The 12,052-nt window shown below is 40.8% G+C and overlaps 1 protein-coding gene across 7 annotated transcripts in view; it reads right to left on the minus strand.

The window, feature by feature from the left end:
• col11a2 (collagen, type XI, alpha 2) overlaps positions 1-12,052 on the minus strand; it is a 38,592-nt gene that overhangs the window by 7,895 nt on the left and 18,645 nt on the right. For 3 of the 7 annotated variants that reach the window (XM_047604600.1, XM_047604595.1, XM_047604599.1), the window contains 38 exons: positions 11,827-11,946; positions 10,212-10,427; positions 9,291-9,344; positions 9,020-9,061; positions 8,699-8,761; positions 8,478-8,552; positions 8,136-8,222; positions 7,780-7,836; positions 7,613-7,666; positions 7,431-7,484; positions 7,230-7,283; positions 7,023-7,076; positions 6,863-6,916; positions 6,704-6,748; positions 6,307-6,360; positions 5,768-5,812; positions 5,587-5,640; positions 5,455-5,499; positions 4,916-4,969; positions 4,773-4,817; positions 4,520-4,573; positions 4,366-4,410; positions 4,190-4,243; positions 3,982-4,089; positions 3,432-3,485; positions 3,255-3,308; positions 3,071-3,115; positions 2,562-2,615; positions 2,309-2,353; positions 2,119-2,172; positions 1,919-1,972; positions 1,477-1,530; positions 1,125-1,322; positions 914-967; positions 519-626; positions 320-427; positions 178-231; positions 23-76 (listed from right to left, as the gene is read on the minus strand). In XM_047604600.1, coding sequence (XP_047460556.1) covers positions 23-76; positions 178-231; positions 320-427; positions 519-626; positions 914-967; positions 1,125-1,322; positions 1,477-1,530; positions 1,919-1,972; positions 2,119-2,172; positions 2,309-2,353; positions 2,562-2,615; positions 3,071-3,115; positions 3,255-3,308; positions 3,432-3,485; positions 3,982-4,089; positions 4,190-4,243; positions 4,366-4,410; positions 4,520-4,573; positions 4,773-4,817; positions 4,916-4,969; positions 5,455-5,499; positions 5,587-5,640; positions 5,768-5,812; positions 6,307-6,360; positions 6,704-6,748; positions 6,863-6,916; positions 7,023-7,076; positions 7,230-7,283; positions 7,431-7,484; positions 7,613-7,666; positions 7,780-7,836; positions 8,136-8,222; positions 8,478-8,552; positions 8,699-8,761; positions 9,020-9,061; positions 9,291-9,344; positions 10,212-10,427; positions 11,827-11,946 — 2,577 coding nt within the window. The remainder of the gene's footprint in view (positions 1-22; positions 77-177; positions 232-319; positions 428-518; positions 627-913; positions 968-1,124; positions 1,323-1,476; positions 1,531-1,918; positions 1,973-2,118; positions 2,173-2,308; positions 2,354-2,561; positions 2,616-3,070; positions 3,116-3,254; positions 3,309-3,431; positions 3,486-3,981; positions 4,090-4,189; positions 4,244-4,365; positions 4,411-4,519; positions 4,574-4,772; positions 4,818-4,915; positions 4,970-5,454; positions 5,500-5,586; positions 5,641-5,767; positions 5,813-6,306; positions 6,361-6,703; positions 6,749-6,862; positions 6,917-7,022; positions 7,077-7,229; positions 7,284-7,430; positions 7,485-7,612; positions 7,667-7,779; positions 7,837-8,135; positions 8,223-8,477; positions 8,553-8,698; positions 8,762-9,019; positions 9,062-9,290; positions 9,345-10,211; positions 10,428-11,826; positions 11,947-12,052) is intronic. The other 4 variants (XM_047604601.1, XM_047604597.1, XM_047604602.1 and 1 more) reach the window with 2 other exon arrangements.

A 12,052-nucleotide genomic window follows, 5' to 3' on the forward strand; every position in this document is an offset into this window, starting at 1 on the left:
TAAAGTTTTCTGTTGTACTTACAGCAGGACCTGGTTGACCGACAGGGCCCATCGGTCCAGGTGGACCTGGAGGACCCTACCAACAAATGAGCAAACAAAACCATGAGCAACACAACGAAACAGCCTAATGAGGGTTACTATGAGAAATGAGAATTGGGGCTTGATTCAATCACTCACATGCTCTCCTTTTGCCCCCTTGGCGCCCTTCTGGCCATGCTCTCCAACCTCACCCTGAAACAACAAAGACACACATTTATCATTAATGGAAGTACATTGGCTCAGTAGACTTTGATAAATAATGTTTCTTAGAGCTCCGTGCCTTATCTCCATCCTCCCCAGGGCCTCCAGGTGATCCAGCAGGGCCAGGCAGACCCACTGGACCCTGCACTCCATCCCGACCTGCCGGCCCAATAGGACCTTTCTCACCCTTATCAGGTGAAAAAGAAAAAGAGAATCAGTATGTCATATTTCATACAAGTCATATTTGTGCTACTGCACAACACTTGCAGAACACTCACAGGAACTCCCTTCTCTCCAGCGGGTCCAGGTGGTCCCTGAGGGCCTGGTCTACCAGGAGGTCCAACAGGTCCAGCAGTACCAGCTTGTCCTCTCTCACCAGGAGACCCCTAGAAAAGTACAAAAGTACAGTAGATAATATGATTATTATCATCAGACTAAAATAAGAAAATATCCCATCATGACTTATATATAATATTTTAATATTTTAATGAAAGAACCCAAATGATTTAAATAATTAAATGATTTTGGCGATAAACAGACAAATAAATACAAATAATGATAGTGACTTAACTAAAAAAACAGTTGCTGACTGTTTCTAGGCTGGGTGAGTTATTAGCATTATTAGAGTTTAATTTGGAATATAAATGTAATAATAATGTGGTTTGGAACGTACAGCAGGTCCAGGAGGTCCAGCAGGTCCTTCACTTCCCTTCAGTCCTCCACCGCCCTGGAAGAAAAAGGAACTAGTCAACAATTTTTCAACTCAGTGCAGGCAACCAGTTTTATCTAATGAAAACTTAGATTGGTTTCATTTCTTGAAAACAAAGGGATGCTCAAACTGTTTGTCTGGTGATCCATGCAGTTTTTCTCTTGCTCATACTCACAGGGGTTCCAGGCAGTCCTCTCTCTCCAGGGAAGCCTCTTAATCCTGGGGGCCCATCTTTACCAGGGCCTCCTGGGGGTCCAGGGTCTCCTTTGGTTCCCTCCTTCCCTGAGGGACCAGAAAGTCCCTGCTCTCCGGGAGGACCTGGGGGTCCGGGATGGCCACGCTCACCCATGGGGCCGGTCTCTCCTGAAGGACCCTGGGAGGATGGAAACGAAGAGGACAGATGTTAGGGGAGGAAAAAGGGAAATAAAGTGCAAATAAAGTGTAGATAAAGTGCAACGAAGCAAGGTTGGTATGTTGCTATGATTCACTGTAATGAGAAAATTCTGCAACACAATAAATATACGTACCTGAGGTCCAACAACTCCAGGAGGCCCGGGTGGACCCATTTTACCTTGGAAACCCTGCACGGACAAGAACTCAGTGAGCAAATGATATGCGAAATACAGAATGCATCATAAACATCAGAATCATCTGTAAAAATTGCTTCTCTGCCACAGAAATTATCAATATATCAATAAAAACGTGAATGTAATTGTATAGCTCTGTGAGTTAATAAAGTGTGCTCAAATGAATATTTAAGTGGGGTTAAGTGGAATCTAACTCATCTCCAAAAATCTTTCTTATTTCTAAATCAAGAGAACATTGGGTAATAAAGCAAAGATGTTCTGAATGGCTGTGAATATTAAAACTCCTACACACTGTCTCTCCTGCAGACAGTTTAATTAGCATTTAGTCAGTTTAATAAAAATGGAGTTATGTGTAATAAAGTAATAAGAACATCTAACTTACAACTTCTCCTCTCTGTCCAGGATGTCCTGGCAGTCCGTCCTTTCCTGGTGGCCCCTGGAACAAAACATTAATCAAATATCAATAAAATCCACCAGAGAAAACACTCAAAAACACTTATGAACAATCAAGTGACTCCACCTTAAATTTATGCACAATCTACAATCAGTCAATAACAAACTAGTATTAAAATATTTTCTTACAGGAGGTCCCTTCGGTCCGGGGAAACCGTTGGCTCCCTGTGGCCCTGGCAGTCCCTGGTGAAATGATAAGATGATGACATAGTAAGAACATAGACAGAAGACAGAAACATCTTTAAGGGTTGAATGTAATCTTTAACAAAGTGCTAAGCAGTGGGACATGTTTTCCTATCACTATAAATAAGCAGCTCACCCTCTCTCCAAGAGGACCAGGAGGTCCATCACTTCCAGAGGTTCCCTAATAGACAACAAGAGAAAAACGACAACACGATAAATAAAAACATCAACATCGTCATTAATGAATGTTGCTTCCTGCACTCTGCAAACTTTGAAGCTGGAATAGAAAGAAATTTGTCAATAATAACTATGATAAAACATCTACAATAATAATCTCATACATGGGGACAAAGTTTCTCATTGTTGATAAATTCCCTGCGTAGACAAACCTTTGCTCCTGGTTTCCCTGTGGCGCCCCTCGGTCCTCTCTGCCCTCTGGGTCCCTGTTGATCACAAACAAGTGTATTTAATCAATTCATCCTAATTTTTTGTCACTTTGTTCCTGTGTTGTTGTTTATTTTATTTTATTGTTGCCTGTTCTCTCTGTTCTATTTAATTTCTTTCCTTTTTTTTAAATTTGTCACTGGTTCTCTTCACTAACTGCTGTGGTATTCAAATTTAACCAGTGGGGATCAATAGAGTATTATTATTTTATCTTATCAAATGATGCAATGGTACTGTGACTACTCTGACAAAGACTAACTAAAATCATGAGTTACAAATCAAATCCTTAAAAACCTGCTGCAATGCACTGCACAACTATAACATCCTCCAGTGCACAGAGCATCATCCATCACTGATGCTGCGTGTGGTCGGATGTGAAACATCTGGAAACCATGAGCAGAAAAAAAAAGCCTGAGTAGAACATGTGAGTAACTGAATTAATATAAAATGGTACCGTTGGTCCTCTTTGTCCTCTTGGCCCTGGTTTCCCTGTAAGACCCTGAAAAAAACAGACAGAGAAAATCAACCAGAGATGAACTGTACACTATAGTTGCCTATGTAACTATGTAAATTGTCCACACTGAGTCTGACAGTCTGACTTTTGAGGTAAACTCCTGTAAAGTATCAATCAGTCTTACCCTTGTTCCCTTCTCGCCATTAGAACCAGGGAATCCGGGGAATCCAAGAGATCCCTAAAAGGCAAATAAACATCAGCACCGTTTTTCATGATACAGAGGAACAGAGAGCACCAAAAATAAAGAGTAAAGGAGTCAATTTATATGATAGATGCTGTAAATGTGTAGTATTTCCTTTACCTTGGGTCCTTGTCTTCCAGGGTAACCAGGTAATCCTGGAACACCAAGTTTACCCTGAAAACCCCCCAAAAACATCATTAATTATACGTTTTTTACTGACATGTTACACAACAAAGCGAGGTACAAACTTACTGGTGAAGATTGTTTAAATTTGGGAAATGCTGTAATATCAAAGGCAAGAAGCTGACGTGTATCTTGCAGAATAATTAATGACAAAACATCCTGCTGACACTAGGTAGTAGTATTTCAGTCAGATACTATATGGTATTAATACCATAAAGCAAATTCCATATGAGAAAATCTAATTCAAGTGCAACCACAAGAGGGCAGCACAGTGATATATCATTGCCAAATGCATTATAACAAAATGATTTAACAAAATGCCAAAATGGTAAATAAAAGAAATGCTGCATGAAGGCAGGAAAAAAAAAAAAATCTGAAAAACCTGATTCAGTAACGTTTTCCTTTAAATGAATAATTAAGAAGGAAATGACGCCCTGGAGAGCAAGAAGTCAATCATGTAAACTTGTCCTGACCGAATGAGTCGTACCTTCTCTCCGAGAAGTCCAATTGGTCCAATCTCACCAGGAGGTCCAAAGCGACCCTTGGGCCCCTCTGGGCCGTCCTCCCCTCTGGGTCCGGGTACTCCAACCTCACCCTGTGGCAAAGCAAATTATGCAATCTCAGTATAAGGTTAGAGCTCAGAAAATGCAACTAACAGACGACGAGAAGCAGAATGAATATATTAATTATCTTACCCTCTCTCCCTTGGTACCAAAATCTCCTTTAATTCCTGGGAAACCATCTTCTCCCTAGAAACAAAATAAAAAAATGCAGAGCATAGTTGGATATAATATCAACCCTGTTTTAAACTTGACCTCAGACACGTTTTTTTAAATATTCTATGTGAATTAAACTGTGATAAGTCGTTTACCTTTTCTCCCTTATGACCCTTCAGTCCACGGATTCCTTGAGCTCCCTGTAATCAAAGCATTACATGATCAATACATTCATTCATTTAGATATTAGGTATACCTGGGGTACAAAAAAATAGTAATATAGAAATGTTTATATTTCTTAAAACCGACCTTGATGCCACGAGGACCAGGATAGCCAATAGCTCCCTGGGGACCATTGGGACCCTGGAGAAGGTCAAAGAAAGAAGGATGAGTTTACAGCATAGGGCACACATGAGTAAATATTTTGGGAATTATTTTTAAATGACAAACTACACCAATAAATTTACTTTAAATACAATTTTTTTTATGTGTAGTAAATATCTCCTGCTGTGTGTGATGATAATATGGCATTTGTTAGATAGAAGGGAGGTTCAGCACTCACCTGATTTCCTTTGGTACCAGGTGGCCCCTCCTTTCCTGGATGACCCTGAGAAATCAAGAGAGTGAGATCAGAACCTTAGGAAGGATCCAGCTTAATTTAGCTCTAATATAACATGAACAAAGAAAAAAAAAAGACAAACATACAGGAGGGCCATCAGCTCCGGGCATTCCTGGCAGACCTGGTTTTCCGGTCGGACCCTGAGAAGAGAAAGAAAAAGTGGTCAAGTAGGAAGAAGAAGGTTGTGTAATATCAGAGATACTTCAGATGTTTACATCACAAGGGCAGGGCCTGGGTTACTTGGAGATGGGATTTTATTTTACCTGTGAACAGAGCTAAGCTTTATTCAGTGTTTTATACTACAATAACTAACACACACGTTTAATTAATTGATGATCTTGATGTTTTTTTTAGTGTTCATTTGTCAATTTATACTGCAAAACTATTTGAAAATATATTTTAAGCCATGCACAAGTTTACTCTTAGGAGAAATGTTCTGGTTTCATCAAATAATTACTCTAATTTTATATCTGTAATGTCTGTCCTATGTTATGAGTGACACAATTAATACAAATAGCACAGGTCACTGCTTTTTGAATAGATTCATATGCAAACTTTTTGTAACACACTGTACACACGGTTCAGTTATATTTATTTTATTGCAGTCATGATCACGGTCGCTTACCTTCTCTCCTGGGGGACCAATGGCTCCCTGAGGTCCTGGCATTCCCTGCAAAAAAAAGAAAAAAAAAGAAACAACTCGTTAGGACAGTTATTTAGTGAAAGTGTTAAATAAGACATGGAACATATCAGTCACCTGAGTTCCTGGGGTTCCCTGCTGACCTGGAGGTCCTGGTTCTCCTTGGGGACCCTGAGAGACAGAGACAGAAGAAGATGCTGATTAATGCGAGACGATGAGGTGGACAGAATCAATGAAGAGATTCATTTAAGTTACTATAACGAGTTGTGATAATTATGATATCACTGATATTACTGACCAAGTTTCCTTTGGGACCTTGGGATCCATCATTTCCTCGTACACCCTGAGGATAAAAAAAAATACATTACAAATAGTTTAAACACAGATGTCAGAGCATATAACTGATTGTCTTTACATTTGTGGGAATCAGCTGACACTTATATGCTGGTGCCCAAAGGGGACAGAAATGTCCAATAATGACAAAATATTTGCTTAGTCTTGTGAAAAGATTACAGCCTAGAGTAGTTGATAATGTGCTGTTATACTGCGCATAACACACATTCACACATACTAAACAACTTTAGAACAACACCCCTGGAACATATAAATATAATACGGTGAATGTCAAAAGGATGTGGAGTATCTTGGTGTTGTTTTGAGGCAACTGCTGGAACGTTACATGTTCATTTTTAGATTTTAGCTGGATATCCCCGTCTTTATATCAGGCTTTAGGGTGTTGTTCCAGGAGGTGCTGTGGGTGTTAAGTGGTCACGGCAGCGTAAAACAATGCTGCTAAAATAATGCAGGCGAGTGAGGTTTGAATTTGCTTTTACTCACAGGAGGTCCAGAGATTCCAGGAGGACCTTTGGGACCGAGCAAACCACGAGGTCCCTAGAAGACGCACAGACGAAGACACATCAGAAACAAAGACACACGCAAGAAAAACAAAAATAAGTTCTATACCGTAATTGTAAATGAAGATGGTGGGACTTGACAGCCAGAATATGAATATGCATAACCTAAGAAAACCTTATGGATATGTGAAGTCTAAAAAAAAGAATGCAGTAGTCTTCATTAAACCAGGTACCAAGAGGGGATGAGGTTGGATGGATCACAATCTCAGGTTTAATTGTTAAGTAACTTCAAGAGCAAAGTGCTGTAGGACACTGTGCCCTATCTGAGGAAAATATTGATAACACAGACATTAGGAGCACAAATTACATAATACACTCACTGGTTCACCTGGGAGACCCCTGGGTCCAACGTCTCCATCATCTCCCTACAAATGCACAGAGACAACGAGGATGTCAAGGATGAAGATATGATGCTGATGACGAAACAATACAAAACATCCTGGAATCATTTCAGGTTCTTATAGCCACTGTATGCATACCCTCTCTCCGTCCTCTCCTTGGCTTCCTGGTGGTCCCAATGGTCCTGTGTCACCCTGATGAAGATGAAAGAGCAAAGGAGTAAGGAATCTGAATATTTATTTCTGAATAATTAAGAACAGCCACTTCCCCTTATCCTACTAATGCGTGTGTTTGACTCACCCTGTGTCCTTTGTCACCAGGCAAACCAGGAAGGCCATCGAAGCCACGATCACCCTGAGAGACAGAGAGAGATATGCAGGCGTGTGAGGAATATTACTGCATGCATCACAAGTCGAGCTCATGACATTATAATACATTTAAAGCTTTGATTTCCATACAGTTGAGGTTTTAGGTGCATGGAAAATGCAACATCTAGAAAGAGGTCACCTTAGGTCCAGACTCTCCAGGCATTCCCCTGGCTCCATCAGCTCCAGCACGGCCCTGTTAGCAGCAGAGGAAGAGCACGGGTTTAAGAGCAACACCACACTGTACACAGGAGACAGTCCAACACTTTTCAACCGGTAGCTTGGCCTCAAAGAGGATTATTCTCTGAGAAACAACCATTAATAAAGAGGTCTTTGTACTCACTCTTCTTCCTGATTTGCCTGGAGGTCCCATCAAACCCTGGGGTCCCCTAGGGCCCTGACAAATAAATGAAATGCCTGTGATAAATACTTAAAAGTGATCTTAGATTGTTTTACAAAGAAATATTTTTAATGACTCTATGACGTGAGGTCAGAGGTCAGATTTGGTACAATAAGTTGTTTTACCTGAGGACCAGGATCTCCACTCTCGCCTTTAAAACCAGGACTTCCTGGATTTCCCTGAAACAGGCACATCACCACATCATTTCAGGCCTTTTAATGACAATTTCATATAAAGATAAGTTCAATAACAGCAATTTTGATTTGAACAGGTTTAGGTCAAAGGAACATACCAGTGGTCCGGGGCGTCCAGTGAATCCCATTGGCCCAGGAGGTCCTTTCAGAGCCATCTAGAGAAGACAACAAGTCAAGCATCAACCATAATGAAGACACGTGGCTGCTTATGACGAGGATCTAGAAGAATGCTAATAGGAAGCGCAGATATTTCTTTTCTGTCACAAAATTTCCTCTGTTGTCTTTGTTATTAAAGTAGTGATATTTACCAAATCATATGTGCATGCATTTTGTTATAAATCTATGGAAACAAAGTCCTTAAACGTCTGTGACCAAAGAATCCACTGATATGATCCTGTAGAAACTAACTGCACAGTGAAAATAATAAAAATGTGAAATCGAGGCCGTGACTGACCCTGGCCTGAGACAGGATAGCTGCTGCTTGGGCTTCTTGTGCAGAAACAGCAGGACCCTTATCTCCCCCACTCTGACCAAAGCGGAACTGCAAAAACAAGGAAAAGCATTCAGACGATAGAATAATAGAATGACTGAATGGATCACTAATATATAGCAATAAATAGGTAAAAATGCATAGTTATAACAATAATAAATACATTATTTATAACAATACAGGGATAAATGTAATGCTGAGTGCTGGTATTACATCTTACAGGTTTCACAAAACATTTCAATAATCGGAGCAGACACCTCTCAGTGTCTGTTTATAATAAAAGATCAACAGTTGAGCATGACTTACAGGCAGCATCACTGAGGTTCCAGGAGGTCCAGGGACTCCATCAGCTCCAGGCATACCAGGTCTACCAGGAACACCCTGCAGCACGGAGAGATGGAGCGGACATAGAAGGTGTGAGGGAAGACCAGAAAAGAACAGGGCTTCTTTGGCAAAGCAATGTACAGCTTCAGGACGGATGTCTTCGACAAAACCCACGCTTATGGAGATAAAGGGAAAACACCCACTCTTTCTCCAGGGTCCCCAACAGAGCCAGGAGGTCCAGAAGAGCCAGGGGGTCCAGTAGGGCCCTGCGAGACAGGGAGAGAATGTAAAATTATTCTTGGGCGGAAACTGCATTTTGGTTTCATTGTTGCCTCCGAGTTCTTTGCCACAAATCAAATGAAGAAATACTTTTTTTAATGTCAACAATAAAATGTGCTGGTTAAGGTTCTGCCCAACTACAAGCAAATTACAGTCCAAGAATAAAGGTACAGACGCAAACAATCTTCAGAGTTAGTGACTTAAATGCATTTTAGGAAAACAAAAAGCAAGAATAATAAACTTACAGCAGGTCCCTCAGGTCCTGGAGGTCCTTCAATCAACATACCCTAAAAATATGTAAAAAACAAAAATACATATTTTTTATTTAAGTTCAAAATGCATGAAGCCAAATACCTTAAAAATGGACATGTAAAGTAAGTCTGCAGCATCATTTCCACAACTAAAACATACTATGTAAACTACTGCTGAGTGGCCTAGCTCCTGCAAAACTGCACTGCATTATCTGGCACATACACCTGGTCAGATAAAGCTGTTTAAAGACAGTTAATAACTCACCGGCTCCAAGACAGCTGGCTCTCCCTTCTCTCCTTTCTGGCCTCTAACAGCAGCCTGAGGAAAACACACATGTAGCCAACAACACGGTGCAGTCAGCACAGAGGTACTCACATATTCACCAAGAACAATAAAAAGATGGACACAGTCATAGTGTTTTGACTGCATGCACTGAGAAAGACAATCCAGTCCCATCCAGATAAAATATCTGAGAAAGACAACCGCATTATTACCAAACATTACTGAACCAGTGTTTTCACTTCGAAACACATGATGAAAACCAGTTTTTCTTGTGATAACAGCGTATGATTTCATCCAAACACCATTTGATTCGAGCGGTTCCCCAAACTCCTGGTCCTTTTTCCGTCGACAGAAAATCGTCTGGGTTTAACACCAGTAAATAAACGGCATAAACTGAAATAAACGGCATTAGATACAATGAAAAAAATGCAGCAGTGGGTTACTGCTGCATTTCCAAATGCCTCTTTACGCAGCGTTCGTGACATGATGTGTTCATGTTACTGCTCGTTAGGATCCCCAGTGGCTTCCACCAGGAAGAAGAGATTTTCTTCACAGGGTCCTGAGCTGCTCATTATGCACTACATAAAATAAAACCCATTTCAACCACAGCTATGCGGACTGAGTCTTGTAATGCATTCAAATATATGTTTCTCCATGGCTGTTTGAGTTTGCCTGCTATAAGTGTAAGATTTCTAACTGATTATACGATTTTACTTCAATCAAATGTCAAAGTGATGGGTTCATCTCATTTCTGCTACATGTGTTAACAACAGGCGTAATAACAAAATATCTTTGGCAAACTCAAGCAAGTCATTTGAGAGGACACTGAATACAATTTGACAAAGACTAAGTTGGTTGAAACATTTAGTTTTTTTTTTTTTTCTCTGAAGCAAAGCAACTTACGCCTCCCTCGTCTGTCACAGCGGACAGGGCGGGGCCCATATTGGCATCAATCTCTCCAGTCTCTGGTAATGGCTCATTGTAGTCCCTGTAGGAATAGTCGTATTCCTTAAGGCCCACGTCCCCAGTCACATACTCCTCAGTGAAGGCCTCTTCGCCCACACCCGCTGCCTTGGTGCCATCTACCTCCTCTCCCACCAGCGTAGGCTCCACGTGGGGCTGTGATGGGTTTGTCACAACGGGACAGACAGAGTAGCGATGGGACAGGTAGAGGTTTAAGCAAAGGGAAAAACAAAGGTGCAAGAGGAGGGAGAAAGAACCAGATGAGGAGGGAGAAGATGTGCAGGACGTTAGTAAAAGGGAAACACAGAGTGAACCAACAGGGGGAGTGAAAGAGGGGGCATATAGAAAGAAGTGAGTCTTACCTTTTAATAAACAGTGACAAACGGATAGACAACAAAAAGACATGTGGGGATTCTGTCTGTGGTCTGATTTTTCTTCTGAATTATGGATTAGCAAGCGTATCCTCTAACCACAAGCTTATAAACATGTTTTCATCAAAGCATATCATCATCAGCTGTTGTGTGCAGACCTGGAACCAAATCATTTCTGCAAATCTCCAAACGTAGATAAAATAGACACTTTTAATCCAGGTCTTAGGTCATGGTTGATAGTCCCTGAACACACAGAACCGATATGAAACACTTTGTGAAAACAAACTGCTGCTATATGCTATGCTATGCTATACTATGCAAAGCAAACATGTTTCTTTTTTTTTTTTACTTACCATGCAAAACAAATATAAATCCAGTGTGATTATACTGTACTGTCATCTCATAAGAAACTGCAAATCTGAATTAGTACAAATATCCAAACGTTCTCTCCAAAACATCAGCATTAGAGACCAGGCATCAAAGTCTAATACAGATACAATGGTAATGACGACAATATATATATATATAATTGTCAAAACAATGGAATTTAATGAAACAGATCACAAGTGTGAGAAAATCATTCTCCAATTCTGACTGTTCCCCAACTGGGCTGTAAACTAACTCACAGCAGCTACTGTGTTCTCTACTTCAGTTAGTTGTTTCTCTCAAACCAGAATGCATTATATTCATCTTCTTTTGTCGCGATGGTCGAAAAGTGCGTGTCAAATATTCGTATGCGGATCCCTTTCTCACAAGATGTTTGTTCTCATGTCAAGACGACCTCCGGATCAACCGAGGTTCCTGAGATGAGAACAACACGAGGATCTTGCTGTTAGGGGAAAAAAAGGGAGCCACATAAAAATGTTTGCTGGTACAAGCAGATGAATGTGGTGCATTCTCTTTTGAAAGGGATGTTTTCTTGCTACTTGTCGTGTGGCGTCGGTGGCAACAAAACAGTGACCTGAGGTTAGATAGGTGTGAGAGAGAAACGGAGCTCTGACTACTTGGTTAAACTACAAAGACTGGGCTCACCACCACACAGGTATTACACGCTAAAGATGATGATTCTTGTTGTCGGCACTGTGTGTTGACATGTTTCTCTGCTAACATCAGATTCTATCTACAGATGTGTTGGTCTTCTTTCTGATGTGTGTCACTGATCGTTGTGTCATTTTCTTTTTTACCTGAACGGAGAGCTCTTCTTGTCCAATCACCTCACCCTCGGGCAGTGGGACCGCCTCCTCATAGTAATAATCAGTCTCTGTAGGGGTGTGGCCAGCCTCAGAATATTCAGTGTCTACATCCTGATTGGTCAAGTTGACAGGAAATGGGGAACAGGAAGGAAGTAAGCAGATTTGATTGGGAGAGCGTGGTTAGTTCAAAATCTGCTTCTGGATGATGATGAGTTAA

The sequence above is a fragment of the Mugil cephalus genome, chromosome 14 (genome assembly GCF_022458985.1).
Source record: "Mugil cephalus isolate CIBA_MC_2020 chromosome 14, CIBA_Mcephalus_1.1, whole genome shotgun sequence".
Classification (NCBI taxonomy): domain Eukaryota; kingdom Metazoa; phylum Chordata; class Actinopteri; order Mugiliformes; family Mugilidae; genus Mugil; species Mugil cephalus.